This window comes from Vombatus ursinus, unplaced genomic scaffold (genome assembly GCF_900497805.2).
Source record: "Vombatus ursinus unplaced genomic scaffold, bare-nosed wombat genome assembly UNPS02010219.1, whole genome shotgun sequence".
Lineage (NCBI taxonomy): Eukaryota > Metazoa > Chordata > Mammalia > Diprotodontia > Vombatidae > Vombatus > Vombatus ursinus.
In genome coordinates, this window is record NW_020949997.1 from 9,474,574 (window position 1) to 9,502,137 (window position 27,564).

At 40.1% G+C, this 27,564-nt stretch overlaps 1 protein-coding gene across 6 annotated transcripts in view; it reads left to right on the plus strand.

The window, feature by feature from the left end:
• Nucleotides 1-27,564, plus strand: part of NINL (ninein like) — a 184,330-nt gene that overhangs the window by 75,840 nt on the left and 80,926 nt on the right. For 5 of the 6 annotated variants that reach the window (XM_027853948.1, XM_027853953.1, XM_027853950.1 and 2 more), the window contains exons 3-9: nucleotides 1,795-1,891; nucleotides 6,437-6,550; nucleotides 9,417-9,589; nucleotides 11,840-11,906; nucleotides 15,842-16,026; nucleotides 17,709-17,861; nucleotides 27,267-27,437. In XM_027853948.1, coding sequence (XP_027709749.1) covers nucleotides 1,795-1,891; nucleotides 6,437-6,550; nucleotides 9,417-9,589; nucleotides 11,840-11,906; nucleotides 15,842-16,026; nucleotides 17,709-17,861; nucleotides 27,267-27,437 — 960 coding nt within the window. The remainder of the gene's footprint in view (nucleotides 1-1,794; nucleotides 1,892-6,436; nucleotides 6,551-9,416; nucleotides 9,590-11,839; nucleotides 11,907-15,841; nucleotides 16,027-17,708; nucleotides 17,862-27,266; nucleotides 27,438-27,564) is intronic. The other variant, XM_027853951.1, reaches the window with a different exon arrangement.

Consider the following 27,564-nt stretch of genomic DNA (forward strand, 5'->3'; position numbering starts at 1 on the left):
TAGTGTCTAGAGGGTAGTGAAGGGGGAGGGGAGGTAGAGGTGATAGGGGGAAAAGTATATGCAAAAGCATTTTAGGCATGGAGGGCAAGCCTGTTGGTGAAGAGGCTATGGTTAGAAAAGAGGGACTGAAGGGAAGCATGTAATTTGGCAGTCGGTAGAAGCAATTACCAATCAGGAGAATGAGGCCATGCCAGGAAGTTCCTTCCTGGGCTAATAAAATGATTGTTAATGTGTGGGACAACGGCCACACTAGAATTAAAAGGTCGGAGGCTGAGTCAGAGATCAGAAAAGATTTTATTCTTTCTCATGAGAAAGGGCACAGCCCTTGTTGCTCAAGCAGCGGCAGCCAGGGAGTACAAAGTCTGTTAGCAGGGAATAGAGTTTTATAGTCCTAACTCGATACCCCCTCCCCATTCCTGAACCCTTCTTCTCATTGACTGGGTTTCAGAGTGCACAATCTAAACTCGGCTTTCTAAGACCCTTATTTGGAAATATTTGCCCAGAGACAATGAATCGGGAGGACTTTTGATAACCATTTAGAAGTTCTGCCTAAAGACAGATAAGCAGGAAGCCTCTGGAGGTCAGGCTAGCAGTCTTTTGCAATGTTTACCTTGCTAGAGGAATTGGAGCACAGTTTAGCACTTGACTGAGGAAGCTTCATCTATCTCACACATTAATGAATTAATATATTATTATAGTCCTGTAAAAATAAATATGAAGATTATAAGGAAGAATGGAAAGACGAAGTGATATAAAGTAAGATCAGCAGAACACATTGACTACTATTACAGATATATAAAAAAAATGAAAGCAAAGAAGGGGACACAGAATGAACATTTTTTGTTTGGTTCTGTTTTGTTAAATGCTCAGATTTAAGTAAGTTCTTTGTTTTGTGTATTTTTCTGATGACTCATGTTTTACAGTTAATAGGTTTATAATTTTAAAATGTTTAAAATGTTTATAAATTTAAAATGTTTAAAAGAAAGGAAAGAATGAATACATCCCAATTCTAAGGAAAAATTCAGTAGTTCTAAACATGGAAGCTTTTGGTTGATCAGATATTAGAAACTGTTGAATTTGAAAAGACATTCAAAAAGCAGGGTGGAGGCAAAGAGCATAAAACTATGAATCCTAAAATCTGAATTCTAATCTTGACTCTACTACTAACTGGCTCTATGTCCTTGGGCAAATTACTTCACCCCTGTGGGCTTCAGTGTCATGTATGATCTCCTGGGTTCCTTTTCAGGTCTCATATCCTATGAATCTAAAAATTTAGTCAAGTGATTAATCTGAAGAGGAAAGAGAAGGAAAAAAAATTTCCTCCTACATGTGATGTTCTTGATATAAAATGCCATGTCCTGTATCTACCCTGTAATGCTATGTGGGCTATTTTCAACAGATGCAAACTACAACACCCATTACAGTGGTGTCTTAAGGGCAGGGACTGTCTTTGATTTTGTATTTATATCCCCAGTATTGAACACAGTGCTCGGCATACAGTAAAAAGTGCTTAATAAATGCTTTTTCATTCATTCAGTAATAATATGTTTGTATAATACTTAAAATTTGCAAAGTGCTTTTGTTTTCTTCACCACAAAAAATTCCCCCTTCATGTGATGTTCTTGATGTAAAATGCCATGTCCTATATCTTCCCTGTAATGCTGTGTGGGCTCTTTTCAACAGATGCAAACTACAACAGGGAGGGAAAGAACATCAGATAGTTAAGAGCATTAGATCTTGATGGTTTCTTTAAGGTGCTAAAAAGATTTCTTTCCATTCTTAAAATTTTCCCAGGTAAACTTTGAAGAATTTAAAGAAGGATTTGTGGCTGTATTGTCATCAGATATTGATGTCAGCACCTCTGATGAAGATAGTAGCTACTTGGAACCAGGTGAGAATGTGCCTCACATTTGTCTTTGGCTTGTTTTCATTCTTTGTTGTTGCATTTTGAGGGCATGGTGTCTTAAGGAAAGAGCACAGCCCTGGAGTACAGGAAATCTTTATGCTGTTTCCTTAGCTGTCCCTGACGAGTTGTGTTGTGTGACTTTAGTCAAGGCATAACTTTTGTATTTTTCCGTTTCCTTATACATAAAATAGAAATACTTTCCCTATGTACCTCAAAGGATTGTTGTGAGGATTGAATAAAATAATGGATATGAAATGACTCTTCAACAGAGCTCATGGTATGAGAGGAGAGATCCTGGTTCTTTAGTTGACAATTCAGTCATTTTAAGTTCATTCAATAGAACCCTGTAAGGGGGCAGCTAGGTTGCACAGTGGATAGAGCACTGGCCCTGGAGTCAGGAGGATCTGAGTTCAAATGTGACCTCAGACACATGATACTTCCTAGCTATGTGACTCTGGGTAAGTCACAACCCCAATTGCCTCACTTAAAAAAAAAAAATAGAACCCTGTAAGGATTCTAGTCTTGGTAAGGGACAGATAGTACCATTCTTATGGGTTTCCCGTGTTCAGATTAGAGTAATACTATGTGTTTTAATATGTATTTGTGAGACGGAAATAGTCCAGCTTATGATTTAACCAAATATAGAGTGTAGTGACCTACTTTATTACAAGATTTGGCTGTAGTTTATTTGCTTCTGAGGTAAAGTGATATATATTCTTATGATATGATTTCTGAGAGGCAGCATGGTAGAATGCCTTTAATAGACATCCATAAAGTCGAAATGCTGACTTTTCTGTTGATAAACTCTGTGGCCTTGGCAAATTCTTAGTCTGTCTGTTTCAAGCTGCCCTGATATTGAAAGAGGCAGTGACTCTTCTGCAATATGTGTGCTAAATTACAGCGGGGTTCATTCTCTTTCTGCTGTTTCAGACAGAAAACTTGGAAGAAGGTGACAGCTAACATTTGGTTGAGAGATTTCCCTTCTTCTGCTTGGCTAAAAAGGATAGAGCTGGGAATAATAGAAAGAAGTTGCAAGAGGAAAGCTTAGGTTTGACATAAGGAAAATTTTCATAACAATTAGAGATGTTCTTAAGTGCAGTGAGCTACCCAGGGAGGTAGTGAGTTTGCCATCATCAGGAATCTTCAAGTAGAGGCTGGATAGCTTATCATTAGGGATTGTAATAGATAGCTTGGTGGTGACAATGTCTAGCCCAACCCATACTGCCCAAAAGAATATTTACTACAGCATACCCAATAAATGGTTATCCAGCCTCTGCGTGGAGCCCTCCAATGAAGGGACACCTGCCGCCTCTCAGTTTCTCCTTTCCTCTAACATAATTTGACTCTTTGTAACTTCTCCCCATTGCTGTTCCGTGTGCGGTCAAACAGAACAAGTGTTATCTTCAGTCCCCATGAAAGTCTTTCAGATACCTGAAGATTAGATATCATGCCCCCTTCCCAAACCCTGTTGAGTTTTCTCAAGGATAAGCATCTCCAGTGTTTTCACAGAATCCTCAGATGCCATGACCTTGAGGCCCTTCTTCCGTTGTATTGTGAGCTCATTGAGATCAATGGCTGGCTTTCGCCTCTTTTTGTATTCCCAGTGCATATAGTGGGTACTTAATGAATGTTTAACTATCCTTGACTATTAACGTTTCCATCTTTGTTACCCTCCTTTGGACTCTCTCTAACTTATCGGTTTCTTTCCTGAAATGTAGTGTCCACAGTGGTCTAACCAGAACAGAATACAGAAAGATTCTAATCTTATTCCTGGGATCTATATAAAATTGTAAGGTAGATTCTTGTTCAGTTAGAGATTAGACTAAATGATCTCTGAGGTTCCTTTCAGCTTTGAGAGTCTGTGATTCTGAGAGGATCCTACTGTCATCACCAATTTTAGACTTTTGGAAACGGCAACCATGTTAGTAATGTCAACCGGAAAGAACCAGCCTCTAACCTGTGGGGTCACCAGAACCAAACAGAGCAGGCTAGAGACAGGAGAGTCAAGAATCAAACAAATTTAATTTTTTTTTTTAATATTTTTTAGTCAACTGGGGGTTAAGTGACTTGCCCTGGGTCACACTGCTTGTAAATGTCAAGTGTTTGGCCTGAGGCCAGATTTGAAGTCAGGCAGGTGCTCTATCCACTGCACCACCTAGCTGCCCCAGAAATTTAATTTCAAAGTGAGGGAAATAGCTTGCAAGCAAGGACTCGTGCTGAAGCCCCACCCCTAGTGGGGGGAACCCCAGGCAGTGTGGGGAGATCTCAATACTTATACCATTGTGACAAGTTTGATTCATAGCAGGGCTTCATGACCAGAACTTGTCTGAGCTCAGGAAACACCTGGTGTTGGTCAAAGCAGTACAATAATTACATGAAACAATTCTGGGATTTTATTGTGACTTGAGTTCATCCAGAGGGTGAGTGCAGAGGATTGTTGTTCTGCCAGGCTTAGGGCACAGCTTGCTTGCTGGCCTTAGCCTTGGGACATAGGGTATCTCCTAGTATCCTGACAGTAAATAAAATGTTAAATGAAATTCTACTCAATGTCATTCCCTCATTGTGCAGTTAATCTTTTTTCTGCTTCACTCTCCTAGTTGCACATACTTGTTATGATCCAAACTCTAGAATAATGTAATCTGTTAGAGAGACAGCATGGGCCTCTGAATCTGGTAGCCTTGATTCTAATTTTGGCCATAACTCTGAATATCTGTGTGAGTTGAAGTAAGTCATTTAATATCTTTGTGCCTTAATTCTTCAGTTTGGAAAATATCTGTCATAATATACACAATATATACCTCCACCTGATAGGGATACTGAGAAGAATAATGAAAATCAGTTTGTATTCTCCTCCCCTCCCCCCAGGAGTGGGACGCTCAGATGTTAAGGCTCATGTGGTGTGTGAAGGAAAACAGGAAGTTAGGTATGTGACATATTAACAGAAAGTCTGGGAAAGGTGAATTCATTGCCTTGCCAAGTGTTTCGTGGCACCATCTTGGAGTAAAGAAGGCTTGATCTAGAGTGATGAAAGAAAAATAAGGGAGTGCCCTGATATGGAAATCCCCACATATTCAGGTCCATTAAACTAACATTTTAAAACATATACTACATGCAAAGTACTGGGCCAGGTTCTGAGGGAGATATAAAATTTAGATAAGACGCTGACCCTTGTCTCCTGGAATTTACAGTCTAGTCGGGAAGAATAAAAGGTGGTGGGGATCATGGAAAGCTTTTTTTTTATTAAACTTTTTGCTGAGACGGATTGGGGTTAAGTGACTTGTGCAGGGTCACACAGCTAGTAAGTATCTGAGGCTGGATTTGAACTCAGATCCTCCTGACTTAAAGGCCAGAACTCTATTCTCTGTGCCACCTAGCTGCCCCTCATGGGAAGCTTTTTGAAGGAGGTAGCATTCAAATTGGGTTTATGAAGCTTGGCAACAGGATGACCAGCAAGAAGATGACCAGCAGGGGCAGCTAGGTGGCGTGGTGGATAGAGCCCCGGTCTTGGAGTCAGGAGGACCTGAGTTTAAATCCGGCCTCACACACTGACACTTACTAGCTGTGTGACCCTGGGCAAGTCATTTAACCCTGATTGCCTCACCAAAAAGCAAAAAAAAAATAAAAATGATAAGCAGCTAGGTGGCGAAGTAGATGGAGCACCAGCCTTGGAGTCAACCTGAGTTCAAATTAGACCTCAGACCCATAACACTCACTAGCTGTGTGACTCTGGGCAAGTCACTTAATCCCAATTGCCTCCCCGCCTTCCCCCCCCCCCCAAAAAGACAATGACCAGGGAGGAAGTGGTACAATGCTAGAGTCTTCTGGTGAATGGGCCATCTAGGTATTCATCAAGCAGGAGGCAGAGGAGGGGGGTGAGGCAGGTCTGAAGTTCCAGGCCTGAAAGGAATGCAGTGGGAGGTTCAGCTGTCTGGTGAGAAGAGAGCCTACAAGTAAAGTGATATATGACTGGAGTCAGTGATGCCAAAAGCTACACAGAGGTCAAGGACAACGTGGACTGAGAACATGTCATCAGATACAGCAGTTAAGAGATCACAGATATCTTTTGACAGAGCAGTTTCAGTCAAGTGTACGCGCTTCCCCAGACTGTTAGGTCCTTAATGGTGTATACTGTTTTCACTTTTTTTTTTCTTTTTTTTTTTTTGTATCCTGAGAGTCCAGCAAAGGCTTGGTACATAGTAGGTGCTTAATAAGTGCTTATTGAGAGACACTTGACACTTACTGGCTGTGTGACCCTGGGCAAGTCACTTAACCCCAACTGCCTCAAAAAAAAAAAGTGATTATTGATTGATAGAATTTGTGGGGGCCAGAAGCCAGATTGCCAGGGATTGAGAAGTAAGTAGATTATGAGGAAGTCGAGGCAGACTAGTATAGACTACTATCACTAGGAATTTAGCAATGAAAAGAAAAAAAGATATAAGATGGTCATTTTAAGGGATGGGAAGACCTAAACTTCAGACATTTGTTGCTATCACTATTATAATCTAATTTGAATTTTTTTTTGTTGTGTAGATTTTCAAAATTATCCACAGTTAAGTGGCTCGAATGCTGTGCCTGACATTCCACCCCTCAAACCAGCTGAGGATGAATTTCCCAGCACTCGACTCTGTGCCCCCATTCAAAAAGGTACTCCTGCTGAACTCCCACGTAATTCTAGGCCTGATTTGAAATTGTTTCCCAAGTCAGGGTTAAATACAAAACAAAACAGGGCAGCTAGGTGGTGCAGTGGATAGCGCACCGGCCCTGAAGTCAGGAGGATCTGAGTTCAAATATGGCCTCAGACACAACAGTTACAACCTGTGTGATCCTGGGCAAGTCACTTAACCCCAGTTGACTTGCTGAAAAAAAATAAAATAAAACTCATATATATATGTGGTAAAGAGGTACCAGATGTCTTTCCAGAGCTGCAGTGTATTTTCTCCACAAAGTTCCTTCTTTCTTTAACTTTCCAACCCTACTGCTCATCTCCTTTATGACTTCTTGGTCTCTCTTCCCGCATATTCTGTACCTTGTCCTTGCTCTTTTACTTCCCTTATGCTTCAGCATGTTTTTTGCATTCCCAGCTTCCACCCCTTCTAAGCCCGCTCCTTCTTAAGAAACCTTGTCCTGCCCCCTACCCAGCCCTGTTTCCTGTTGTCTTATCTTCCATTCCCTTTACTTTCTGCCATTCTTTTGTACCTGTGTGAAGAGACCAAAAATTATTCTAAAGCTCAGAAAACTAAGGAGTGCCTATTGTATGGCAAGAGTGTATTTAGGGTTTTAAGTTTGCAAAGCATTTTACATAAATTGTCTCATTTGATCCTCACAGCAATTTTGAGAAATAGGCACTATAGGTGTTGTTATTCCTGTTTTACAGTTAAGGGAACTGAAACTTAAGGATAGCTAGTGTCAGAGGAGGGAGGGGAGCCCAAGTTTCTCTTGGGTCCAAGTCTGGCACTGTGTCGGGCCTGTGCTGCAGGACAATGATCCCTGTAGTTGAATCTACATTATAAATTATATTTCACATACATGTTCATGGGCACATACACAAATGAAGGCAGTGTCTCAGTTGGAAAAGGACCAAAAAAAAAGGACCAAACTTTTGTTAGGTAACTAGAGCTCTAGTCTTGTCTTGGTTACTCATAACACTCACTTACTGTGTGACCTTACAGAGTCCCCTTTATCTCACTGAGGCTTGGTTTTCTAATATGTCAAATGAAGGATGCAGCCATGCTGGTCTCTATGGTCCTTTGCAGATTTAAAATTCGGTTATGGTCTAACAATTGAGAATATGGTAGAATTACCTCCTCCTCTACGACTTATTTTTTCTCTGTTCTCTTGTGTGATCATGCACATTAAAGTGATGCATATTAATATTGATTCAGAACTGAAAGGAACCTTAGAGATCACCTGGTCCAACTGCTTAATTTTACAGATAATGAAATTGAGACACAGAGAGGTTAAGTGTCTATCAACTATCAAGAAACAGAGAGATTTTTTAAAAATTAATTTATTTATTTTTAGCTTTCAGTATTCACATTTGTAAGATTTTGAGTTCTAAACTCCCCCTCCCCTCCAAGAGAGAAGATTTTAACCTATATCTTCTAATTCTTATGTCCAACACTCTTGTCACTACCCCAGCTGCCTCTCATTTTTCAAAAACATCTGGCCATGAAAGAGGGAGGTGATGTTTTTCTGTACTGTTCTGATGAGATCGAGTGTGAAATGCTATGGAAAATATGTGGGTTTTTCTGGGCAACTCATTATCATAGGAAGATAATTGGCAAGGGTGGGCAGGGCTAGGGAATGAACTAAACAGGAGCAGGGAAATGGAAGTAAGGGAAGAAAATTGAAACTGAAAAGCATTAAAAAAAACCTGGCTTGCAATGGGATGTTTTTAGATAATAGATCATTCTCCAGTTGCCGAAATACCAATACTTCAAACTTTGGAGATGAGTTTAGATTCATTCCTAGGGAACAAAATCGAATGTATTGCCAAAATTAGATTGCCTAACGAGTCTATTTCCCTGGTATATTTAGTGATTCACAAGGGCCTTGTGTAACACTGCCCTGTTTTCTTTCCCATGTGCCTCCTACACCTTTGCTGTCCCACTTGACATTTGACTTCCTTTTATTTATAATTCCTCTTACTCATACAAGGAACGTTTACAACTAAATAAGCATAAAGGATTTCGCCACATTTGAAAATAATCATCTAGCCATCTCTTTTTTTCCTGGCATTTAAAGTCAAATCCAATTACAAATTCCAAAAGGTTGATAGCATTGGATAGCCTTGCTAAAAAGCATTTGCTCGTAAGGTTAAAAAAACAAAACAAAACAGAGTAAATGACTTGACCAAGGTCACACAGGTAATCCATAGCCTTGGCTCAGTAATTAAGGCCTTCTACAACCTGGCTGTAACCTACCATACCAGTCTTGTTTCATATTATTCCCCTTGAAGAACTCTATATTCCATCGACACTGGACTTAGTGCTTCCCTAATCTCATCCCACCCTCTCTTATCTTTGAATACGTGGTTCCTCATGTTTAGAATCCACTCTTTCCACATCTCTACCTTTTGAAATGTGTTTCTTTCTTTTCTTTTCTTTTTTTTTTTTTTGGCTAGGCAGTGGGGTTAAGTGACTTGCCCAGGGTCACACAGCTAGTAAGTGTCAAGTGTCTGAGCCCAGATTTGAACTCAGGACCTCCTGACTCTAAGGCCAGAGCTCTATCCACTGCACCACCTAGCTGCTCCTCTTGGCAAACTTCTAAAGTTATATGTCATTTTCTTTTTTTGAGAATCAAGAGGAATTTATTAAAATACGTCAACGTAGCAATATGTTGATGGGCTGATCACTGGGGATCAGCCTATAGGTCCTATTTTGAAGGTTTTTTGTTTTTATTTTGCTACCAGGAGACTTTAAAGAGGCATTATTTGGGGATGTATAGGCCTAGGTACTTTTTTTTTTCCCCTTTAAAAATATTTCTCAAGTTTCCTGATTTTTCTTCCTAGATGGCCCAGATGAAGTTCAGCCAAAGTATGTGAACGGAGCCAAGTGGTATGGTCGTCGGTCCCAACCAGAGCTACAAGATCCTGTGACTGAAACCAAGTTTTTGCAAGAACAGCAAATAAATGCCAATGTGAAAAGCCCACTGAGGCGCTCGGCCTCTCTGGAGAGTGTCGAGGTGGGTTCCATCATGCAGTCCTTCCTTCTCCCCAGTTACCTAGTGTTGGGCTAATTCTGCCTCTGTGATTGTCACAGCCGCCAAAGGCCCCCTTAGAGCTGGGGATCAGGGAGGCATGAAAGTTCTGCTGTGAATCATCTGACTGGTCACTTCCTTTTAGGACTGGGTGAAAATCTCTGTTTTTACTCCTTGTAGAATAACTAGACCCACAATGAAACCTCACGTGCTAAAGAAGTGGTGGTAGGAATCCCTGGTGGTTAGAGCTTCATAACAAGTAATTTTAAAGTATAAGAGGCTAGACTCGCCATACCTTGATCACGTAGAACACACGAGAGCATGTACTTCCAACTTTGTGGATGAGCACCGGACATTTACCACTGACTTTGGCTTTTAACTGGCAAAGTGAATAATTCAGATCCTCCCAAATCTACCTGAATTGTCCTGTTTGGCCATCATATGCCAATCCAGTTAAGGGCAGTGTGGTAGAGTGGAAAGAGTACTAGATTGGGTGTCAGAGGTCCTCAGTCTCTGTCCCTGAGGACATTATTATAGGGCTATGAGCATGCTGAAAAGATAAATTGTATTTTATTAACTAGAGTTATTCTTATACCAGCAGTAGACAGGGGTAAGAATGTAAGAAACGCCAAGTGGTAGCAGACTAGCACTGACCGAGTCTACCATGCTGGCTTTGATGATGGAACTAGGGGTGGGGAGCCTGAGTAATTAATTCCCTCCATGTCTTGACATCAAAAGGTTATGGTAGTACTAGGAATATTCTGTAAAAAAACTTAGGAATAGATAACTGTTTTTGGAACATTGCATATATTGTCAGACTCTGTTATTGTGTGACCCTCTCATTTTTTAGATGAGGAAACTGAGGCCCATAGAGATTAAGTAACTTGCTCAAAGTCATATAGATTGGGAAGTGGCAAATGCATAATTTGAGCCCAGTTCCTCTGACACTACGCTGTATGCCAGCTCCTCTCTTTAAATTGAATACTCTTTCCATTGCACCACACTGCTTCCACATTTGTGCTCTCTAGATGTCCTAATTGAATCTTCTTTCCACTAAATGTTAACACCTGAGGAGCAGCTAGGTGGTACATTGAATAGAGCCCAGGCCTTGGAGTCAGGAGGACCTGAGTTCAAATCCGGTTTCAGACACTTGATACTTACTAGCTGTGTGACTCTAGGCAAGTCACTTAACCCTGATTGCCTCACCAAAAAAAAAAGCAAAAACAAATAAATGTTAATACCTGGGTTCACCCTTCTGACTTAAAGGCCAGTATTTTACCAGGCTATGTCTCTAACCCATGCTGTCTCTAACAGAGTTAAGTGTAACCTTGGGCACTTAAGAGAGGCATAACTTCCAGTAATAAAGGCAGAGGGAAGCTGGTAAACATTTAACAGTTGGCTCCCTGTGGGGGAGCAGGGGAGGGGTGTGTGCACGACATATTTTTAACTGCATTATTAACATTTTCTTTATCACTTTTGTAAGTCTAGAAAATCAACAGAATAATAAATCAATCCCTGATTTGTAGCATTTGCCGATTTCTATGTTACGTATTATGGGAAGTCTTGTAAAATTTGAGGCCTTAAGGCAGGGGTTCTTAACCTGGGATCTATGAACTCATGTATTTTTTATATTTTGATTACTATATTTCAGTATATTTGGTTTCCTTTGTAATCCTCTGCATTTATTTTGCGTATTTAAAGAACATTTTTCTGAGAGGGGGCCTATAGGCCTCACCAGACTGATAAAGGGTCCATGATTCATTGTTGTTTAGTCATATTCGACTCTTGGTGACTCCATTTGGAGTTTTCCTGGCAAACATATTGGAATGGTTTGCCATGTCCTTCTCCAGCTCATTTTACAGATGAGGAAACTGAGGTAAACAGGGTTAAGTGACTTGCCCAGCTATTAAATATCTGAGGCCAGATTTAAACTCAGGGAGAGGAGTCTTCCTGACTCCAGGTCCAGTGCTCTATCCATTGTGCATACCTAGCTGCCCTAGGTGCAAGATACCAAAAGATTAAGAACTCCTGCTCTAAGACAATCTTAACAAAGAGTAAAGGAAATACTGGCAAAGATTTGAAATTTCATTCTTGTTTTCTGAAACTACTTAATTGATTTGTTTAGGTTCGACTTCCTTGTATACTAGACTTTCCCCACAATTAAGCCATAGTGCATTTCTCTCTAGTCTGTTTCCTTCACTTAGACGTTCTCTTTCTTTATTAATTTTTTCACAGAGTCTCAAGTCAGATGAAGAAGCTGAAAGTGCTAAAGAACCCCAGAATGAGACTTTTGAAACACAAGGTAAGAATAAAGCTTGTTGCTTCATTTGTAACACATTGGCCAGTGTTTTGCTTTGAGAGCGCTAAGGCAGTGAGCGTTCCAATCAATCCTTTAAGACTGTCCCGTTAGGGGGCAGCTAGGTGGCGCAGTAAATAGAGCTCTGGCCTTGGAGTCAGCAGGACCTGAGTTCAAATCCAGCCTCAGACACTTAACACTTACTAGCTGTGTGACCCTTGGCAAGTCACTTAACCCTGATTGCCTCACCAAAAAGCAAAAAACAAAAACAAAAAAAAAAAGGCTATCCCGTTAGCTACACCTCAGGATGAGGTAAGAGTACTGTAAGTCCATCAGATGTTTGTTGTTCAGTATTTTCGGTCGTGTCTGACTCTTCATGAGTCCATATGGGGTTTTCTTGGCAAAGATACTGGAGAGGTTTGCCATTTCTTTTTCCTGCTCATTTTACAGATGAGGAAACTGAGGCAAACAGGTTTAAGTGACTTGCCCAGGGTCATACAGCTGGTAAAATGTCTAGGGCCACATTTGAACTCAGGAAGAGGAATCTTCCTGACTCTAGGCCCAGCACCAAGCTGCCCCTTTGATTTATCCAAGGGGAAAATATTAGCAAGCTTGGCATATGTTTGCATGAAGGGTTCTCTAGATACACCCTAGTCAACCAAAGGAATAGAAAACTTCAGAACATGGTTCTTACCCTCAGGAAGCTTATAATCTAGTTAGGGAGACGAGTAACATACATGAAATAATAGTAAAGAATATAAGCTAGTATATCATTAAATGTTAAAATATTTGATACAGAATATAATTCAGTTGAATAAACATTTATTAGGCACTATGTGCATGGTATATACACAGTGGGAATTCAGTGGAGAAAAATAATTGAGGAGAGAAGACTCCATAGAAGAGTGAGATTTAGGTTGAACCTTAAATGATGGGTAGGATTTAGATAGGCAGACGACAGATAGGGACACTTTTCTAATGACAGAAACAACATGAGTAAAAGCATGGAAGGAAGAGTTAGCATTGGCATGTTGATAACACAGTAAACAGATTAGTCTAGCTAAAGTGGAAGGGAGAGTGTTAGGACATAGAGAAAAATAAGATTGGATAGATAGCATGGACTATTTATGGGGGACTTTGAAAGACAGGCAGAAATATTTAAGAGGTAGAGTTTGGGCTAATACAGTAAAAAATAGGGAGCCATTGAAGCTTTTTGAGTATAGGAGGGACACCAAGAAAGGGTTTTTGGAGGTAGATTAGTTTAGGGTGCATGTGTGGGATGCATTGGAAAGGGAAAGCCAGTACAACTCAGGCTGCTGAAATCTTTTGACTTCAAAGAATTAATATTATAGCACGGAAGTTGTGCCTAAGGTATAGTGGCATCTAAAGGGAGATAGATTTACTGAATGCTGTGAGGACATGGCTTCCTTCTTGGGGAAGATCAGTGAAATAAAAACTGGTTATAAAACCACTGAAGACATTCACATTTCCTCAAGGTGACTGTCAGCAGAATCTGATTCCAAAGGGATATTCTAAAGCTATGATACAAGTACTTGTGACCATCAGCTTAAAAAGTCTTAAGACCACTGGACCACTGAAGAGGTGTCCATAGATCCCAGAATATTAGTCCTGAAAGGGAGTTTAGAGATAATTTATTCCACATCACCTCTCTTCCTCCCCTCCCTCAGTTTCATAGTTGAGGAAATCTGAGGCCCAGACTTAATGACTTAATCAAGGTCACAGAGCTAATAGACTTCATTCAAGTCCAGTGTTTCTTGTTTGTTTGTTTGTTTGTTTTACTACTACAGGCTATCTGAGCCAGGTTTTCAGAGGTTTCTGTAACAAATACCAGTCCAAATAATGTTGGATTTGTAACTTGAACCAGCCTCACTCTGTCTTATCAAACGCAGGCCATGAAGGACTAATGAACATCAGTGCTGGATATTTAACTTCTCTCCATGTTGATGGACATCTTGGGGTTACCTCCTGACAGCAGTCCTGTAGAGTTTAAAAAGAGAAGCCTGGCCAAAGAGCACAGGCAATTGACAATAAACTTGAATTTTTTCTGAAATTAAAAATTAGCCACCATTTGCATACTCTTTTATTTGTGTTCCTGTAAAAGTCAGACTTCTTTGAGTAAGGAAAAAATCAGTCCAATCCCATCCACATTTATTAGGAAGCCTAACTATGTGCCAGGCAGCGTAAGTACTGAGGATAAAATTAATAAAAAGAAAGTCAGTCTCTGCCCTCAAAGAGCTTACAATCAGATGGGGGAAGACAGTACATAAAAGGAGGCTGGAAGATAGAGGAAGGAGACCAGGCAGGGAAGCAGATGTAAAGTGGGATGAATCAAAAAATCCTGTCTCTGCCCTCCATCAAGGAAGATATTGGGAGACGTTTGGTATGCCACCCGCCAATCTTCCAGGACAGAAGACAGAAGACAGAGGAGGATGAAGTGAGAAAAAAGAAAAGGGAGACCTCTTCCACTCATAATATTTCAGTAGATGTTTGCACTTAAACCAAGTGTGGCAGAAGAAGGCCATTGTTTGAGAGGAATTCAGTCACAAAGCTGCCCACACCCTTAAGAGAAACTCAGCCCCAAAACACTTAAGTGACCTTTACCTGAGGAGCAGGTTTAGATTTGTTTTAAACTGGTTCCTTTACAGCCTTGTAAGGGAACCTTTACGTCATAGCTTAGAGCTGACAGCAAGAGTATTAACATGCTAATGCTCAGATGGAACTACAGAATAATTAGATGTTTTTTTTTTTAAACTTGTCTTTGTACCTACCCTGGGAAATAAATCTCTAAATCCTCAGTGCTTTAGAAATTACAATTTTAGACCTGAAAAGATCCTCAGAGATCATTTAGACCAATTTGCATCCTTTCCTTTTTTTTCTTTTTTTAATCTGTAAGTTTCAGTGTTACTTGTGTGTTGTGCATATACAAATAGATTTAATTTTCTTAGTACGACCCAGTCTATCCAAATAATTCAGACCATGGCGTGCCTTCACCGGACACATTCAGATTGCTTTGGCAGAAGTAGGGCTTGGAATCTGATGGTTTGGCATGCTGCCTTTTGTTCTTGCTTCACTCAGCAGGCTAGCTTGAGCCCACATGACTGATGTTCTCAGGAGTATGCGGAAACAATTTGTAAGATATACGTTTCCTTCACACATACATCCTAATACATCTGCAGCCCTTGTGTTCTCCTAAGATAAGTGCCCTTTGACTAAATTGAGCTCTCAGACACCACTGGGTAAAATCAGAGGGAAAGAGACATTTTAACAGAAACTTATCTAGATATTTTTAATATATAGGTAATGTTCTTTTTTGTATGTTTATGGGTTTTATTACGATTTATTTTTTTACATTGCTGTCATTTCCCAATAATCTTTCACTAATATAATCTTATGTATGTTGAAACAGTGAAGTACAATGAAACAAAATACATAAAGACATTGGCCATATTCTGATAACAGATGCCTTAGCCTGCTCCTATAGTCCACCATGTTTCTATTGAGAAGAGGGAAATACGTTTCATCATCGGTCTGCTGGAATCCGATCTCCTTGTATTGATCTAGGTTTTCATGTCTTTTTTTTTAGTGTTATTTTCCTTTCCATTACTGTGGTTCTGTAAACTATCCTTTTTGTTCTGCCTCCACATCATTTGTGCAAGTCTTCTCAAGTTTCTCTGAACTTTTCATATTCATATTCACCTCTTACATTGTGATAATATTCCATAACATTCATATACTGTAATTTGTTCCACCATTCCCCAGTCAATGGGAGCTCATTTTGTTTCTAATTGTTTGCTGTTCTAAAAGAAAAGGGTTACTCTGAATATTTTGGTAACTCTATTGCTCTCAGTGAGAAAAAGTTTTTCTCACTTTTTAAATTCTCTCAAATGTTTAACCTGAATGGTAAAATCTCTGATTTGCAGGCCAAACCTGGAACCCTGAGATATTTGGAAATTCCCCAAAGTCCCCTAATGCTTCCTTAGATGTAACTGAGAACCAGGTGCGGGGAATCTGGGAAGAACTTGGAGTGGGGAGCAGTGGTTATCTAGATGAGGAAGAACTGGCAACAGTTTGCAAAAACATTGGACTGCAGGAACTTGAAAAAGAGGTAAGAGAATCTGAAATCGGCTTCACACCAGAATTTGCCAACACATGGCTGGATTCTTGAAGTATTCGAAGTTCTGTTATGTCTCACAGCTCAGAGTGGGGTCCCAAGTGCAGAGGCCACATAAACCTTGTTTAACCAAAAGAGGGATGTATAGGAAGCATAGCTACCCATACATGGCATAGCTCGGGGATAGAATGAGTTCTGATAAACAGTGCAATTAATGTTAAATGCTTGGAGGTAAAAAGTATTATCGAGAAGCCTTGTTGCACAGATGTTTATTGACTTCAGGTGATAGAATCATAGATTTAGAGCTGGGAGGGTGGGAGGGACCTTATCAGTCATCTAGTCAAATGTCCTTGTGGTGCAGTAGATAGAGTGCTGGGCCTGGAGTCAAGAAGACTCATCTTCCTGAGTTCAAATCTGTCCTCAGATACTTAGCTGTGTGACCCTGGGCAAGTCACTTAACCCTGTTTGCCTCAGTTTCCTCATCTGTAAAATGAGCTGGAGAAGAAAATGGCAAACCATTCCAATATCTTTGCCAAGAAAATCCTATATGGGGTCATGAAGAGTCAGATATGACTGAAAAGTGACTAAACAACAAAGCTCCTTATTTTTATGGATGACTCAACTGAGGCATTAAGAGATTTATCCAATATTACACAGGCAATGTGTTGGCAAAGCTGGCATTCAAAGTAACATTTTTCAACTCTAAATATGGCACTCTTTCCATTATACCACAATGTAGAGGGTTTGGGTTTTTTTTTAAAGTTTCTCGGTTTTAGAATTGCATTTTCGTATATGATTGTGATGGAATACTACAGGGGTATAAGAAATGATGAGCTGGTTGATTTTGGAAAAATATGGAAAGATTTGCATGAAATAATGAAGAGTGAAATGAGCAGAGCCAAGAGAACATTGTATACAGTAACAGCAATGTTGTTCTAAGAACTGCTTTGAGCAACTGAGTCATTTTGAGTATTATAAATACCTAAATCAACTACAAAGGACCTATGAAGGAAGATGCTATCCACATCCAGAGAAAGAACTAATAAATAGAAATAGGTATAGTGTGGTTTTACATATCATATACATATTTGTGTCTAATGGTAGCCTTTTCTACTGCAGGGTAGGGAGGGAGGCAGGATAAAAAGTGCACAGCAGAGGATAAAAGAAAACTTAGAAGGAAGCACAGAAAAGCAAAATAACTTTGAAAATGATGCATGGTAGTTATTACATAGTTTTTTTAAAAAAAGCAAATAGTATGAAATGGAAACTTATGGTTTTATACCGAATCTTCTTTTAATGTTCTACTATGTACATGGAAATGTTCTTTTTTTATCTTTTTGTATTTAAGTAAAAAATGAATGAAACATCTTTAAAAAGAATTGCTTTTGAGAAGTTTTCTAAGTAAAATGGAAGATAGGAACCAACTTTTCAGTTAGTAGTAGAACATGCTAACTGATTGTGCCATAAAAATTGCCTGTTATAAGGAGCTTCTAAAAGTTTTTTTGTAATGCTAAAAACTCAGCAGGCCTCATTTTGTTCTGTAGAAATACTTCCCAGTGTTACTATCTGGGTTAGAGGAGAGAGGAGAAAAGACATCCTGAACTTCCTAAAACAAACATGACTGTAACACACAGAGATCCTGTTCCTAATTCTGAGTTTCAATGTCTTTTCTATAGGAACTTGAGGATTTGTTTAATAAGCTGGACCAAGATGGTGACGGCAGAGTTAGTTTTAAAGAGTTCCAGCTTGGGGTGTTCAGTTACGGTCCCTGTTCCGTCCCTGGATCTTCCACTCCCATCAGACCTAGCAATTACTGGCCACATCACCAGGTAAATATTACTAGCTAAATTAGAAGGCTTAAATGACGAAAAGCAAAGCTCAAACAAGGACTCTAGTCTGTAGGTGACTGAAATTCCCTGGTCATCAGTAATAGCACGTGAATCACAGAACCCTGCAAGATTTGATCTTTGTTCATGAGGAATCTGGGAGGCTGGTTGATGGTGTAAGGATTGCCCTGAAATGCAGAGTTTTAGATTTTCAGTAAAATCTTGAAGCAGAAAAGATAAAGTGGCCACGAAGAACTGCGACAATAGAATGATAAATCGAAAGCTGGAGGGGGAGCTCAGAAACATCTAGTCTGACTCCTTTATTTTACAGATGAAGAAACTGAAGCCCAGTTGTGACTTGCCCTAGGTCATACAAGTAGTAAGTGTCCAGAGAGAGATTTGAATCCAGGTCCTTTGAATCCAGAGCTCTCTACCGCGGTGTTGTCAAACTCAAATGGAGATGGATCTGTCTGCCAGCATATTGACTTAGAAAACCACAAATTAATATTAGTTATGTTGCATTGTATTTTTATTTGTTTTGTTAAATATTTCCCAGTTACATTTTAATGTGGTTCACTTGGCTGAGAGTTTGACATCTCTGTTCTACATATGTGTACTATGTTTACCATCTAGAAGAGACCTTAAATAAATGTTTATTGAACAATTGATTATTGATTGAGAGCCTAATTCTGGACTAATTTTAGTAGCCTTGGACAATTATAAATTCAAAACTGAAAGGGATCTCACAGATCAATCTAAGATTTCTTAAATTTTTTTTGTGTCATGGTCCCCTTTGGCAGTCTGGTAAAACCTGTGGATCTCTGCTTATTGCCAAGTCAAACAATCATTTATTAAGCCATGTGAGAGGCACTATGCTAAGTGTTGGGAAATACAAAGAAAGGCAAAAAGATAATCTCTGCTCTTAGAGAACACCCAGTCTAATGGGGAGACGACATACATACAAATATGTACAAACAAGATATATACAAGAGAAATTAGAGGTAATCACAGAGGGAAGGTGCCTAGTATTAAGGGGGATCAGGAAAGGTTTCTCATAGAAAGTGAGAGGTTTTAGCTTGGATTTGAAGGAAGCCAGTAAGGCCAAGAGGCAAAGATGAAGAAGGAGAGCATTTCTAGGCATGAGGAACACCCAGTGAAAATGCCTGGAGTTGGAAGATAGAATGTCTGGCTCAAGGAACAGCACCAGTGTCATAGCATCAAAGAGTATATGGAGGGGAGTAAGGTGTAATAAGACTGGACAGGTAGGAAAGGAACCAGGTAATGAAAGGCTTTTAAAAAGCCCCAAGATTTTATTTTTGATCCTGGAAGTGATAGGGAGCCACTGGAGTTCCATGAATGGAATTGGGTGGGTGGGGCTCATATTGTCAGACGTGCTCTTTAGGAAGATCAGTTTGACAGTTGAGTGAAGGATATATCTGAGTGAGGAGATACTTGAGGTAGGGAGGCCAGCCAGAAGGCTATTGCAGTGGTCCAGGCATGAAGTGATGAGGGACTTTACCAGGGCGGTGGCAATGTCAGGGCAGAAGGGGGTGTATGTGAGAGATATTATGAAGGTAGAACCAATAGGACCTGAGAGCAAATTGGATTTAGGAGGTGAAAGAGGGTAATGAGTCAAGAATGATACCTAGATTGTTAGGTGACCAGGTGAGTGATGGCACCTTTGACAATAATAAGAAAGTTAGGAAGAAGGGAGGGCTTGGGGAAAAGATAATGAGTTCAGTTTGGAGTATGTCGAGTTTAAGCTGTTTGTGGGACCACTAGTTTGGGATGTCCAATAGGCAGTTGTAGGTGTGAGACTAAGTTTAGAAGAGAAGTTAAAGTGGATTAATGTGTCTGAGAATCATCAGCATGCAGATAATAATTGAATCCATGGGAGCTGATGATATCAACAAGCCATAAAGGGAGAAGGGAAGAGCACTCAGGTCAGAGCCTTGGGGGACTCTGAAGGTTAATGGTTGTGACCTAGATGAAGATCCAGCAAAGGTGATTGAGGAGTAATAGCTTCCCAGGGTTGTTGAGAATAAAATGACATAATATTTGCAGAGTATCTTGCAAGGCTTAAAGCACTACATAATCATACTGACTATCCTCCTGCTTATTATTATTATTTTTATTATTATTATTATTAGTATCATTGTTAAGATGGCCCTCATACAGTAGCCACAATCTCACTGAACTTGTCCTTGAGACTTCTATAATTTGGTAGGGTTTGCCAGTGCTTGTACTTCACTGGCACCCATTCAGAGTCCAGGGTTTTAAACTTGTCTCCCAGGGGTCAAATGAGGAAGGTTTTCATGGAGGTAAAAAATAATTTTACCATGACTTATTTGTCATGAAGTTTTTCTTAATACTCGAACACTGATATTGTCCTACTTGAACCCTATCCTCCCTCTTCACACCAATTCTATAAGAAAAGGAGACCATGGAAAATTTTCCTAAGTGGAAGTTTTTCAAATATTTCTAACCTCATGATTGTATTTTGGGGTGGGTATAGGAGTGAAGCTATTACCATATTATTCCTTTTGCTAGGCAGTGGGCCCATTTGAGAACTGAAAATTCTGATCAACCAGGGTGCAAGAAAAGAAAAACAAATTAACCAACCAGCCAGCTTCTGGTTTTTCTGAACGGCTTCTCTTGCCCCCCTCCTTCTTTTGAAATCCTTTTTCTAAAGAAAGACTGCTGGATAGAGGAGGGGGGAGGAATATATTTAGAAGTGAAAAGCAAAGGCATCAGTTTTTTTAAAATAGCTTCATTTCTCATTGGCAATGAAGAATGGTGCTAGGAGTGTTTTTCTTTGTGTGTGTATGTATATGTCTCCATGTGATTTCTGTAGTATGGAAGTTCCTCCCTGTGCAGTATTTTTTTTTTTTTTTGCTGAGGCAATTGGAGTTAAATAACTTGCCCAGAGTCACACAGCTAGTGTCAAGTGTCTGAGGCCAGATTTGAGCTCAGGTCCTCCCTACTTGTGGAGTATTTCTTTCACCTAGATCGTAAACCCTATCATACATACTTAGGTTGTTTTATGACCAAAAAATTACTTATCTTGTACCAAACTCTTTGGTGCTAAACCTTGCTGAGCTTAGCTAGACTGGTCCTCAAACAAGCGCCAGAGTTTCCTCTCTGGTAGGACTTACTTTAGTGGCAAAATGAAATAACTCTTGATGTGTTTGTGTATATATGCATCATGTGTATAAAATATGGCTTTAACTGTTCTCATGCTTTGTATGCCAGGAGAACTACCAAGGAAAGATAGTTCCTTTTGGATGGTTGTGTTAGGGAAAAAAGTTACACATACTCTTTTTATTGCTTTGGACAGGTTCTTATAGGAATTTTTAAATAAGGTTAAGTACCAGAGATGGAGAAGAACATAGCTTCCCAGGGAATCACTTAGTTGTTTTAAGACAGCCCTCTTCCTCAGCTCATAAGGAAGCAGGTTGGAATCTCATTTTTCTTTGGAACATTGATATCTGCTTAGGCAGGGAGTGCTTTTTGAAGTCCTTGGAGCTCCATGCCTGCAGAGGCAGAATCTATAGGTCACACTGAGAAACTTGAACCTATTCCAACAAAAGCTTCTCAGGCAGGAAAGAAAAGGGGTGGAGTGAGTCGAGTCAGTCCTGATTAGAAACCTGAGCAAGAGATTATTTCTGAGTGTCGTTGTGCAATAATGGATAAAAATAATAGCTAGCATTATATAGCACCTACTATGTGCCAGGCAGGAGATGAAATCAGTCAGTACTTAAAGAAATGCAAGCTATTCACTGGAAGGTCAAATACTGAAGCTGAAGCTTAAATACTTTGGACACATAATGAGAAGACAGGACTCATTGGAAAAGACTCTGATGATGGGAAAGCTTGAAGGTAAAAGGAAAGGGGAACAGCAGAGGATGAGATGGATAGATAGTGTCATAGAAACAATGAACATGAACTTGGACAAACTTTGAGAGATAGTGAAATAGAAGGGCCTGGCGTGGTGTGGTCTATGGGGTCATGAAGAGTTGGACATGATTGAATGACTGAACAATAACAAAATGTGTCAGGCATTGTGCTAAGCACTTTACAAATATTATCTCATTTGGTCCTCATAACAATCCTATGAGGTAGGTGCTATTGTTACTACCATTTTACTGATGAGGAAACTGAGGCAAACGGGATAAGTGACTTGCCCAAGGTCAGACAGCTAGTAAGTGTGTGAGGTCGGATTTGAACTCAGGCCTTCCTGACTCCAAGGCCCAGCTCTTCATCCACTATGCCACTTAGCTGCCCATTATAAGCAAAATTTAATATGATAATAAATTTAGACATTGGTGTAAGAAATTCAGAAGGAATTAAAGATCTGGTTTCATAAATGTCAGTTGGTAAATCTCAGTGTGACCAGAATCTAGATGTACCTGGGTTTGTGAGTATAATTATTTCCACTGTACATTATCAAGCCAGAAACTATCCAATTCTTGTTCCATCACTGGGCAGGTTGGACAAAAGTATAGGAAAGAGGCCCCACAAAGTCCATTCTAGAGCATTGGTCTGCAAAGAATAGCCTGCCTGTTTTCAAGAGTCCTTTGGGTTTGCAGCATGCTTTCTCTGCAGTGTAAGTGCTTATGACTTTGTTTCTGGCCTAAACAAATTCATTTGTTTGTTTTATCTTTTATTAGTGCATTGTCAAAAGCACTCTTCGCCATCTCTCTGGGTTTTTGTTTGTTTGTTTGTTTTTTGCAGTCTAGTAGGGTGTAGTTTAAGTGTTTTCTAGGGTCTTATGTCCCTTTACTGAAATGGTCTATGGACTAAGAAGGTTTGACAACCAGTTTTCTACAGTCAGCGGCAGTGTTTCTCCCAGGATATATAAAATGATATGTGGGAGAGTGGGAGGATGAAGGGAAGGGGGGGCAAGCTTGACCTTGAAGCTCTAGTGTTAGACTACAGGGCACGTTCGTTTTTGGGGGTACTTTATTATCCCTCTTGTTAATAGGAACTGGGTCTTTCAGGCTGCTACTTTACGACAGGAGTTGGAGAAGAAACCGAGGCAGTGGGGCAGTACCAGTTTATGCAGCCATGTGGGTGCTTCTTAATTGCGTTTGACCCCTCAGAGTTTGAGGCTGTGCATTACTTAAGTCATTATTTTGTCTAAAAGAGATCATTTAGGAATGTCCCCCCCACAGGTTGACAAGTGTTTTATCAGGTATCCACAAGGCTTTTCTTGTTTTTCCTAGTGGCAAAGGACTTGCCAAAAAAAAAGATGATCGTAGACATCTGGCATCTATCTACCTTTTCCTACTGTATCTTCTCTGACAACGATGGTTGTAGAAACAGGATCTGGTTATAAAGTAGTGTGGCTTGGTAGATAGAGTGCTTTAAATCTCAACTAAGGCAAGTCACCACCTTTCTGAACCTCAGCTCCCTCATCTTTCATAAAGGGATAATAACAACGGTAGTAATGATGTCCCAGGGTTGTTATGAGGCTCAAAAGAGATTATGTATTTAAAGCACATTGTAAACTATAGAAATGTCAGCTACTGTAAGGGAGAAGTTACCGTAGTTAAGCTATTTCAAGATAGAGCACTGGACATGGAGTCATAGGACCTGAGTTCAAATCCCAAACTCTTCTACTTACTACCTCTGTGGCCTTGGGCAAGTCTCTTAATCTCCTGGGGACTCAGTTTTCTCATCAATAAAATGAAGGGGTTGGACCAGATGGCCTCTAAGGTCTATTCCACCTGGGGAATACTACTCCTGTGGTGTAGTCACAACAAGTGTGGCTTTTTTCTTTTTAATGATTCCCAAAGATCTCATAGAGAAGACAGTAGAAGACTTTAGATTTGGTCCTGGTATGCTGAACTCCAAACTTTTCTGATTTCTTTCTTTGGAAAGAGCTAAGGGATTTACTAGAAAAGAATAAAAGAATTAAAGTTCTCTAAATGTTAATACTGAATCTAATCTTCCAGATTTAATTTCTGTTATGGATTTGTTAGTCATTCATCTAAATCCTAGAGGCTTGTTTCATATTTTAATTGTATAGAACCCTTTAAGTTTTTCTATAGCCTGTAACAGTATGTCTGTCTGCCTTTCACACCTACTGCAGTAACTTTGCCCAAATATTAATGCATTAGTAAAACTTTTCTTAAATAAATTGTCTCCATTAAAAAAAAATGCTTAGTACCCCTAGATCCAGAGCATTGGCCTCTAACTCCATTGATCTCCTAGCTCTTTGTGAGGGGCATTTAAAAATGATGAGCAGCTGAGGACTGAGAGTAAATTTTTACGTAACCCCTTCCCCTTAAGTGATTGTCTCCTAGATCTGATCATAATGCACTCTGCACTCCTTCCAACCTCAAGTATAATGAAATTAAAAGAAAATTCCTATTATTAGCTACTTCATTCCACAGTTATTCTTCCAACTAAAATATTCCTCGGTCTTCTCTGAAGAACTGGGGGACAATGGAATACAGGAACAGAATGTCAGAAGGTTATTGCAATAGTCCAGGCATGAGGTGATGAGGGCTTGTGCTAGAGTAATGGCAATGTCAAGAGAGAAGGGGTGTGTATGAGATATATTATGAAGGTAGAAACAATAGCATTTGACAAGTGTTTGAGTAAGAGAAATAAGAGAATTGAGGGTGACATCCAGGTTCCTGGGTGACTGGGAAAATGGTGGTGTCTTTGACAGCAATAGGGAAGTTAGGAAGATTTTGGAGGAAAGATAATGAGTTCTTTTTTGGACAAACTGAGTTTAAGGTATCTATGAGACATCTAGATTGACATGTCCAATGGGCAGTTGGAGGAGATATGAGAGAGGTTAGAGCTAGATAAATATATCTGAGGATCATCTGTATAGATGTAATCATTGAAGCCATGGACGTTGATGAGAACATCAAGTGAGATAGTGTGGAAGAAGAGAAGAGGGCCTGGGACAGAGCCTTGGGGGACACTCACAGTGAGTGAGCATGATGTGGAAGAAGACCTAGCAGAGGAGACTTAAAAGGCGCTGACAGACAACAGGAGATCCAGGAGTGAGCTGTGTCATGAGAACCTAGAGAGAAGGAGCGTGGAGCAGAAGAGGGTGAGGATAACCCCTGTCAGAGGCTGCAGAGAAGTCACGAAGGACGACCGAGAAAAGGCCGTTGTAGTTGGCATCTGTAAAATCTAGTTTTTAAAAAATGTTGTTTTTTTTAAATTTTTCACTGATGTTGCATTTTATGGATTAGAGAGGAAAGAACTGGAAGATGGCATTTTAATGTGGAAAATGAACCAGTCTAAATTCATCAAAAGGGAAGTAAATAAAAAATGTTTTTGTCTAATAAATATTTAAGTGTCCATTTTGTGCAAGCCCCTGTACTAGGTGTTGTAGGGGCACAATAAGACCTGGACCTTTTCCTCTAGGAATCTACAGTCTAGCAGGGGGGATGGAGGGCAGCTAGGTGGTACAGTGAATCGAGTGCCAGCCCTGGAGTCAGGACGACCTGAGTTCAAATGTGTGACCTTGGGCAAGTTATCTAACCATGTTTGCCTCAGTTTCTCATCTGTAAGATGAGCTGGAGAAGGAAATGGCAAACCAGTCCAGTACCTCTTGTCAAGAAAATCCCAAATGGGATCACAAAAAAATCAAGAGATGACTCATCAACTAAATAACAAGAAGGAGGGATGGAGCAAGTGCCTAAGCTCAAGCAGGGGTGGGGAACCTATGGCCTCGAGGTCACCTGTGGCCTTCTAGGTCCTCAAGTGTGGCTCGTTGACTGAATCCAAATTTCCCAGAACAAATCCCCTTAATAAGAGGATTTGTTCTGTAAAACTTGGACTCAGTCAAAAGGCTGCACTTGGGGCAGTGAGGTGGCGCAGTGGATAGAGCACCGGCCCTGAAGTCAGGAGTACCTGAGTTCAAATCCGGCCTCAGACCAAACACTTGACACTTACTAGCTGTGTGACCCTGGGCAAGTCACTTAACCCCAATTGCCTAAAAAAAAAAAACAAAAACAAAAGGCTGCACCTGAGGACCTAGAAGGCCACAGGTTCCCCAGGCCTGGAAATAACTTCCAAAATAGATTAGTATATGATGAGTGAGGCCAAGTGGTATGGTGGGAGCACTTGACTTGGAATCTCACCTCTAATGCTTAATAGCTTTGTGGCCATGAGCAAATCTTGTACCCTCTCTGAGCCTCAGTATCCTAATCTGTTAAATGGGACTCCAGAGTACTGACTTCATAGAGTTATTGTCTGGCTCCAGTGAGGCATTGTGGACTACATGTGTTGCCAGCCTTTAGTGTTCTGTTATTGTTAAAAGCTCGATATGATAAAATCAAATCAACAAATAACAAGTGATAAATGTGACGAGCACAGACTCAGAGAAGGAGGCATGTATGGTAACCAGCCTAGAGTGGCTTAAGCCAGAGATTAAAACTGGAGTTGACCTTGGCATCTAGAGGTGCCAAAACATCTACCTTCAGCTGTTTCCATTTATGAAGGACAGTGGAGCCACTGAAGATGCCAGAGAAATTTGACAGGATTAAGGGCCATTGATGGACATTTTTATGAATTGCTTAACATTCTTCTTCTTATATGCATGGTGTCCCAAAAGTCTTAGTACAATGTTTAAGCTAAAACATTACGCTAAGATTTTTGGGACACTTTGTATATAGAGCATTGCTTAGAAGTTGTTGGAATATAACTACTTTTGTGGGCAGCTAGGTGGCATAGGTAATAGAGTACCAGGCCTGGAGTCAGGAGGGCCTGAGTTCAAATTTGGCCTCAGACACTTACTAGCTGTGTGACCCTAGGCAAGTCATTTCAACCTGTTTGCCTCAGTTTCCTCATTTGTAAAATGAGAAGGAATGGCAAACCACTCCAATATCTATGCCACGAAAAGCCCAAATGGACTCACGAAGAGTCAGACACCACTGAAAAATAACATCACTTTTGTAAAATAGCCATATGTTGATAGATATGTACACATAATATAAACATATATGAAAATGGTATCATGTTATCATGGTATCAGCTATAAACACATGCATTTATATACACATACATACACATATGAACATGTGTATGTATCTTTGTATATATACACACAAGAGTGTGTGTGTGTGTATGTACACTCGCGTGTATGTCAGCTAGGTGACACAGTAGTTAGAGTGCTGGACCTGGAGTCAGGAAATTTAAATCCTGAGCAAATCACTTAACCTCTATTTGCCTTAGTAAAATGAGGATGATAATAGTACTTACCATCACGGTTGTTTTTAGGATAAAATGAGATAATATTTATAAAGCACTTGGCACAGTGCCTGGCATACAGTAAGTGTTTTGTAAATGATAGTTATTATCATTATCATTATTGTTAGTATTATATATACGTTATATATGTATATATACAGATATGTCTTCATTTTTACCAATCTGCAGGTCTATGAGGAGAATGGCTGTAGAACCTCTGCTGCTTCCTCCCTTCTGTCCATCTGCATGGATGTGCACCTCTTCTCCAGCATCGATGATGGCACTGGGTTTGCTGTTCCTGAGCAAGTCGTAGCCATTTGGGCACAAGAAGGCATAAAGAATGGCAAGGAGATCTTACAGGTTTGATACAGATCATTTGGTACTGCAGCAAAGTGCCTCCCTTAAAACAGCAAGGGTTTGGAGCCAGAATTACCATGGAAGCCGTAGGGTTTCCTCCATCCGTAGCTGGAGCAGTGAGGGTTTAGGA